This window comes from Cinclus cinclus, chromosome 14, assembly GCF_963662255.1.
Source record: "Cinclus cinclus chromosome 14, bCinCin1.1, whole genome shotgun sequence".
In the NCBI taxonomy this organism is placed as follows: Eukaryota; Metazoa; Chordata; class Aves; order Passeriformes; family Cinclidae; genus Cinclus; species Cinclus cinclus.
In genome coordinates this window covers 6367156-6374843 of record NC_085059.1, presented here as the reverse complement: position 1 = coordinate 6374843, position 7688 = coordinate 6367156, and the positions used below count along the sequence as shown (strand labels likewise).

At 52.3% G+C, this 7688-nt stretch overlaps 1 protein-coding gene across 1 annotated transcript; it reads left to right on the top strand.

The window, feature by feature from the left end:
• Positions 1-3508: 3508 nt before the first annotated feature.
• DND1 (DND microRNA-mediated repression inhibitor 1) lies at positions 3509-6161 on the top strand. The gene is made up of 5 exons (XM_062502347.1): positions 3509-3549; positions 4053-4166; positions 4242-4703; positions 5327-5736; positions 5967-6161. The coding sequence occupies exons 2-5, from the start codon at positions 4082-4084 to the stop codon at positions 5976-5978; spliced, it is 969 nt and encodes a 322-aa protein (XP_062358331.1). The 5' UTR covers positions 3509-3549; positions 4053-4081; the 3' UTR covers positions 5979-6161.
• The last annotated feature ends 1527 nt before the right edge of the window (positions 6162-7688 follow it).

Here is a 7688-nt window from a genome sequence, read left to right as displayed (position 1 = left end):
GATTTCGGCCAATGCACTCCTGTGCATCAGACATTGCTCGAAGGATTTCTATCAGGAGATGTTTCTGACCCCTCCTCCCCCTAAAAATTCGCTTTTGTTAGCAGGTATTGGAAAAAGCAGTAAGAAGCCTTCCAACTCCCCATGCATGAATAGGTCCAAACCCACCGTATCTTTTGCGGACGTTGTTAGCTGAGGTCTAATTGCACTGACGATGGGACTGCATGGTCTTGAAGGTCTCCTCCAACCTTGACGCTTCTCTTAGGAGAGCTCGATGGTGTTGCTGCACCTCTTAGAACAGCTCCTTACTCCCTTGCCTAGCAAAGTGGACAAAGAGGAGAGGCAAGGCACAGCGAGGTGACGCCAGGCGAGACAAAGCGAGGCCAGACCGCGACGCGACGGGTCGAGACGGGGCGGGCGGGTGGTGCCGGCGATCGGTCCGGGGTGGAGCGGTGCTGGGGGCGGCGCTGGGTCCATTCCTTCCCCGGCCCGGGCAGGGATCGCACGGGTAAGGTAAGTGGAGGCGGCGAGGGGGTTTTGAGCGCTGCCGGGGCGGGCACGGTTCAGCTCTGGGAGACCCTTCCCGCAGGGAGCTGAGCCCGGGCCCGGCTGGGAGCGCAGGCAGGGCTGGCCGGTCCCAGTTCTGGTCCCGGTCCCAGCGCGGAGCTGCCGCACCCCGCGCCGCTCCCCCAAGGTAAGCCGGGCCCGGGGGTGCCCGGGACCCCCGTTATTACCGGGGGCTGTACGAATAGAGCCGGGTCCTGCCCGTGCGCACAGCCCAGGCTCCCCTCGGCCGGTTCCCTGCGCTGGGACCGTCGCGGGAGCCACAGGGCCGGGCCACGAGGCACGGGGGAGGGGATGGGGCTGGTCTTTTATCCCGCTTTGAGCACGCGTTTCCCCAGTGGGGGTCCCCACCCTCGTCCGAAGTTGTTTTTTAGGGTTCATGAGATACGAAACCCCTTGGAGGTGGAGAGGTGCCACCACCTGATGGCATTCACTGTTAGGTGCTGGTTTTTTACCTCGGTGTTTTCCAGTGGAGCTGTTTGATGAGGGCCTAGTTCCTAATGCTGCTGAGGAGGGTCGTAATGGATCTTTTTCCTTTGGTATAAACCACTTGTTACGGAGTTTATTTTGTTTGCCAGGACTCCAGCATCCACGGTACTTAGTGCTCCCCATTCTGTCCCCAGGATAACTCACTCTTCCCCTGATGGTTTTGGAGGGGTCAGGGTCTGTCTAGACAGAAATGGAGATTGAATTGCAGAGATATTAACCTGCATTGATAATTCCACTGCTTTGAGGACCATTATTTTCGGCTGGTATATTTGATGGCATAGTGTCCAATTTTAAAAAGTTGTGGAGATAAGATTTCATCGATCTTACCAGGAGCCTGGGAGGCCGTGGAATGTATTGTGAGAATTAAATTCGTTTTTGTTGTGCCAGTATGTATTACCCACTTACATTTGTGGATACGTTATATCTCCACTAAAACTTCCTTTTCATATTTTGTGTCAGTATTGGAAGCTGAGTAAATAAATTAACCTCCTTTTTGGTGGAAAGTTGTGGTTCACCTATTACAGCTGCCAAATTAATGTTATTAGGCTAAGCTCCTAAATTTGCGTAATTAGGCTTATTCATTAGCAATGGTCATTGAAATGTATTCAGTTTAAGCAGGGTTACAGCCATTACCAGAGTGACCATTACAGATGGAGAAAGTGAAGGTTTCAATCCAGTGGGTCAGGTTGGGTGATTTATGTGCTCAGTGTGGTTCATTCTGGAGCTGATTCCTTCAATGGATGACGTGATTTTCAGTGGAGACATGCTGGCATCATTTCCAGTATCGTTTTCTGAAAAAAGTAAAATTATTTTCCATTAAAAACAGGGAAGAGCCACTGCCCACCAATTCTGTGTTTTGTACCACTGCTATTCGTAGTTTGCCCCGAGGTTTAGTCAGTCGGGCAGAATTTTAATTTATGTTATTTTTACCGGAACTGGTTGTAAAGCTGTCAGATGCTCCCCTTGAATGGAAGGTGGAGCACTTCATAAAATGTTCACAAAGGGCCACAGTGATTATTTAGTTCATGTAAAGTACCCTGAGTATCGCACTCAGTCCTGTGTGGCTTCGGGCTCTTTCTCAATAGGCCATTAGCCCATTCTGTGCCTCCATTTGGCTGGGGTAATATGGGGTGTGGAAAACCCATTGAATTCTGCCTTTTTGGCCCATTGTACCTACTTATATGGAACGTGTGAACTCGTTTCACTGCTCGGACTAGAGATAAGTCTGTTTTCCCATTCAGAACATCTCTGTTCTCTCTCCTGAAATGCAGTGAAGGTACAGTTGTTGAGGTCCAGTTTGAAGCAAGTTACATTTAAGTGCCATACTTGGTAAAACCCCATCCTGCTGTGACAGGATCCTGGGGGTGTACTGCTCCTGTTGGAAATTATACAGCTTTTAAATTTTTTTACTAACTTTAGTCAGAGGTTTCTTTCATCTTTGCCCCAGGGGAGGAGAATTGGAATTTTATTGAATTATTGAAAATAATGCTTGATTATATCATTCTTTCCACCTGTTTTCTCTGTGGACGACTTGTAAATCCTTATTCTTGGGAATGGTCAATTAGTCTGACATTACACATGGAATTCTTGGTATCACCGTGAAAATTATTCCATATTAGTGAGATGTGGGATGGAGTGAATATCATAGTGATACCAAAAATGCATGCAATTAGTGTTGTACAAGTAGGGATTTCCCTGTGTTCTAAAATTTCAGTAATGCTCCTGTCTAATTGTTCATTAAAGGCTGTGTCTTCTAATTTCATCTCGTTTTGTTACAAGGCCAAGGATTTGGGCAGTCTTCAGGAGATGCAGTTAATTTTCTAATCAACTTTTTCCTCCAACTTTTGTTTTCCGTTCTGTCCTCCTGTAACTGTCTCTGCATCTGCTCTGTTTTCAAGGACAGTAATAACTCAGCTGCTTTACTGCTTTCCAGTTCAGTCATCAGTTCTTGTTTCTCTTTAATATTTAATCTTTTCTGTACTGGCAGGGACCGTTCCACTATCCCAGGTTGCTCCAAGCCCCATTCAATCTGGCCTTGAGCACTTGCAGGGACAGGGCAGCCACAGCTTCTCTGGGCAACCTCTGTCAGGGCATCACCACCTTCACAGGGATGATTTTCTTCCCAATATTCAATGTAACCCACTGTCTTTCACTTTAAAGCTGTCATGATGCTGTTAGAGATGGATAATTTGATGGTTGGCTCTTGCAATTAAGAGATTAATATTATGTGTATGTTAAAGAAAGTTTTATTGGTGTATAGTTATGTTACTGTGATTTGCTATTTAGATGTTTTCTGTTCTCCCTCCCCATAGACCCCCTTCCTTCCCCCTGTGTGATTAACATGTGCCCCTTGCATGGGGCATTTTTGGAGGAGGGAATCCTTGTTACTGGGAGGCACAGCATAACAACACCTGACTGCAGTCAAGTAGCAGAAAAGAACCTTCCACCAATAGATGGCAAAGAAGGTGTTAACTGACAAGACTTTGGGAGGGGCCAAAGGTATAAAAAAGCAGAGCATCCATGTTGTAGACAAGCACAGTGGCAGTTTAGTCCTATGCTCCCAGCACTGTAATTTTTCCTTATTCAGTCCTTTGTTGTATTTTGTTAAGGTTTTTAATAAACCTTTCAAATTTTAAAAAGTGAGCATCGTTTCTCACAATGCAGTGGGTCACCTTGGCTCTATGCTCCAGCTCCCTCTTGCAGCACCAGGCAGCTGCTGCCAGTATTTTGGCTTTCCAAGGCTTTGCAGGACTGTAGGAAACTGTTGTTGACTTTAGGCTCTAACAAAGTTGCTGGACTTGGTGCCATGTGGAGCAGGCTTGGACAGTCCTTGGGATGGGAGTGTTGGGAGGCTCCTGAGGTTCCCTGAGAGCAGAGGGTCCCCTCTGCACATGCTGGCCAGAAGTGGATCTTGTTAGCTCCCTGATGGGGTTGGGATGGTCCCAACTGGGAGGCCGGAATCTCTTTGCTCACGCAGTCACCACCACCATCTCCTTCTTCAGGCGTGGACCAACGGAATCTGCGAGATAAGATGGCCCTGCTCGCCTGGGTGAAGGAGACCGGCATCGAGCTGGTGCAGATCAACGGGCAGAGGCGCTACGGGGGGCCCCCCCCAGGTATGTCAGGAGAGCAGCTGGGCTGTGGGGCTCACCAGGTGAGCTCTGTGTCACCGTGTCCCCGTGTCCCCGCAGGCTGGGTGGGCGGCCCGCCGCCGGCCGGCACCGAGGTGTACATCGCCAGGCTGCCGCAGGACATCTACGAGAACACCCTGATCCCGCTGTTCCAGAGCGTGGGGAAGCTCTACGAGTTCCGCCTCATGCTGACCTTCAGCGGCCTCAACCGGGGCTTCGCCTACGCCCGCTACGCGTCGCTGCAGGACGCCCGGAGAGCCATCGCCACCCTGCACCGCTTCCAGCTGCGCCGGGGCTGCACCATTGTGGTGTGCTGGAGCACGCAGAAGAAAGAACTCGTCATCAACGGCCTGGGCGCCTCGGTGAGCCAGCAGGAGCTGGAGGGCAGGCTACAGATGATCACTGAGGGGATCCACAGTGTCACCCTCCATGACAACCCCTGCCGGAGACAGGCCAAGCTCGCTGTGCTGAAGTACAGGTCGCACGAGGCTGCTGCGCTGGCCAGGAAAGCCCTGATGGAAGGTGAGTGGTCCTGAGGGATGCTGCTTGGGCTGGTCTTCCTGGTGTTTCTTGCCTCCAGGCTTGGCTTTGAGATGACTTCAGCCTTGAGACACCCCTCGCTCTCTCCCTGTGTCCTGTGGGATGCCAGCTGCCCTTGGTGCAGTTGATCTCTGGCAGTCCTACTGGTGGTGGGATGAAGGGGCTGCTGCAGGTCTCCAGGAAGCTGCCTGCTCAGAGCAGGAGCATCACCAGTTCAGGGCATCCAGAACATTAACCAAGTTATTAAACCTGTCCGGTGGAGCTGCCCAACCCCTCAGTGTCCCTTAAACACTCCAGGTGGAGCTGCTCAATCCCTCTGAGCCCTGTCCCATGATTGCAATTCCGTGATGGGACACACTTACCAGACATCCAGCTGGGACTTCCAGAGTCCTGGTTTGTACCCATTTCTGCCCCGCCTGAGGAGGATTTTGCTTTGGTATCTGCTCACCTTGGCCCTAAATTCAAGCTGCCCCTAAAATCCTGGAGGTCATTGTAATGGATGGGGGATGGGAGATGGGGGATGGGGGATGGGGATGGGGATGGGGATGGAGGAGGGGGATGGGGATGGGGATGGGGATGGTAGGTGAGCATCTCCTGTCTCCTAGGGAACCTGAAGCTTGGGAAAGCAGGGATCAGGGTGGACTGGCTGGACCCCCAGCTGAAGAAGAAGCTGCAGCTCAGTGAGGAGGAGCCATTGTCCAGCTGGGTGCAGGGAGGTGAGAGCCTGGCAGTGCCCAGGCCAGTGGCCCTGTGTCCATCACTGCAGAATGTGCTGGGGTGCCTGAACATGCTGTGCTGGCAGCATTGCCTGAAGACACCCGTGTTCATGACCAAGTGTGTCCAGGTGAACCCTGATGGGTGGAAGAAGTTCTGGTACCAGGTGGTGGTCCCAGGATATGATGTGCCCATCAGCGGCTTCACGTGGATCTTGCCGGACAGGCAGGGCCAGAGCGAGCACGAGAAGGCCAAGGCGGCAGCGGCCCTGCACATCCTCCGGGTGTTAAGCAAGTCCCTGGTGAGTCCTTGCACAGCCAACTCCCCGCCTTTCCCAAAGTTTTGAAGTTTGTGCTGGGAGGTGTGGAGCTGTGGCGCTTCTGGGGCACAGAGGGACTCCAGGCTGGCTGGCAGGGCTGAAACACTGTCACCTCTGACCTGTGGGTGGGATTTCTGTTTGGAAGCACAGGATGCAAGTGGGAGGGGGTTTGGGGGTGAGGACAGAACCTGATGCTTCCCTCTCCACTGCAGGGTGCCAGCTGATGGAGGCAGCCACTGCCAAAGCCACGATTGTGCCTGAGCCCTGCTGGGCTCCCGGCCCTGTTCCAGCTTTCCTTCGGGATGTTTGCATCAGTTTTGAGAGTTGGTTCTGGAGGATAAAGGCTGCTGTCCTGGTCCACGGCAGTCCCCAGGCCGCCCTTGAGTTGGTTCTAGTTTTGAGTTGTTTTCCTGCCAAGTTTGGCTTGTTAAGCTGGTTTTTGTTGTTGGAGGGGCAGATCCAGGAGAAGCAACAGCTCTTGGAGGAGCTGCCAGCACTGGATGCCATTGTCATGAATTCATATACTGGCATTCCTGGTTCCTGAAGAGCAGCCTCAGGGGAGGATGAGGCCACACACAGGGAGTGTGCAAGTGGTCACAGGGCTGGTAGAGTTGCTGTGTGGGGAGAGGAGTGCCTGTAACCTCTTTGCCTAGTGAGGAAACAGCTGTGGCATTGCCAGCTGTTCACGAATGATTCCTCAGGAGTGGGAGGTCTGGCCACATGTTCTTTTGTGATTAAAGAGTTCTGGAAGTTCAGCTGTGTCATGTCATCTTTCCTTCCTGCACCCTCAGCTGCCTGCTGGTCCAGTGCATCTCAGTGCTCTCCCCCCACATCAGGAGAGGCAGGGAAAGGGACAGGGTGGGATTTAGAGCCTTCAGAGGCTGTTGGATATTGTGTGGGAAGCAGCATTCCCTGGCACCTCGATCACTGTCCTGTTTCTGACCAGCTTTTGATACCCTTCAGCCTCCTCCTGATGTCCTCCCCTGTATCTTTTGGTGGACCTCTGGGACATCGTGGTAGCACCTTGTTGGAGGTGAGAGTTTTTCCTTTTGGTTTTTGTGTCTCAGGGAATTTTCCTGTTCTCATTGCTAAAGAACAATAACAATTCCAAGGGAGACTCCTGCCTTCCTTAGCAGACACCTGTCTTTCAAACCAAGACACCCCTTTGTGCTCTCCAGGGACTCCAGGTGTCTCTGTTTTGTAGATGGCCCAGCTCCCATGCCACCAGGTGCAGCACAAAGCCCAGGCCAGCAGCACCTGGGGGCTGCAGTTGGTGTTCCAAGGGGTCCCAGGCAGCGGAGGGAATCTGCTGGTGGATGTGAGCCACAGCCAGGAGTAGAAATTCTGGTGTGACTGCACCAGATCCTCCCCATTCCCAGCAGGTGCAGGAGGATCCCCAGGGGCGTAAGCCACAGAGTCTGGCTGTATCTGATGCTGCTTCAGGCCCTGCTGCCCATTCTGCTCATCCCCAGGGAAGGACCCATCCTGGGAGGAATCCCTGTCCCTCTTCCCCACTCATGGCACTCTGTGATGCACACCTGGACCCACTAAGTTCCTTTGGCAGCACCCAAATCCCATCCTTCTTCCTTTTCGAGATCCCCAGGATCCTCCAAGATCCTTTTGATGCACTCTTTAATTCTTTCTTGCAGTCCCTGGAAGCTGGTGTGTCCCTCCTGGGGCACACCAGGAGTCCTTGCCTCATGAGGATGAGCCAAAACATCAGCACAAGGCACTGGTCAGTGAAAGGCACTGGGTTTATTTCTAACAGAGCTAAAGTCTTAGTTCATTAACAAAGGGTAATTGACCTGCTGGGACAGCAGGGCAGGTAAGGGATGAACGTGACACGCAAACATGTCCCCACATATCAGAGCCACTCCCCATCCTTCACGGACCCGCCTCAGGAACCCTTCCCAGTCCCTCTCGCCCCAGCCATG

Excerpts from the sequence above, each read along its gene's own strand:
- DND1 (XM_062502347.1), top strand. The coding sequence starts at position 4,082 with ATGGCCCTGCTCGCCTGGGTGAAGGAGACCGGCATCGAGCTGGTGCAG. Across the intron at positions 4,167-4,241 it reads CTACGGGGGGCCCCCCCCAG|GCTGGGTGGGCGGCCCGCCG; the intron begins GTATGTCAGGAG and ends GTGTCCCCGCAG. Across the intron at positions 4,704-5,326 it reads CAGGAAAGCCCTGATGGAAG|GGAACCTGAAGCTTGGGAAA; the intron begins GTGAGTGGTCCT and ends CCTGTCTCCTAG.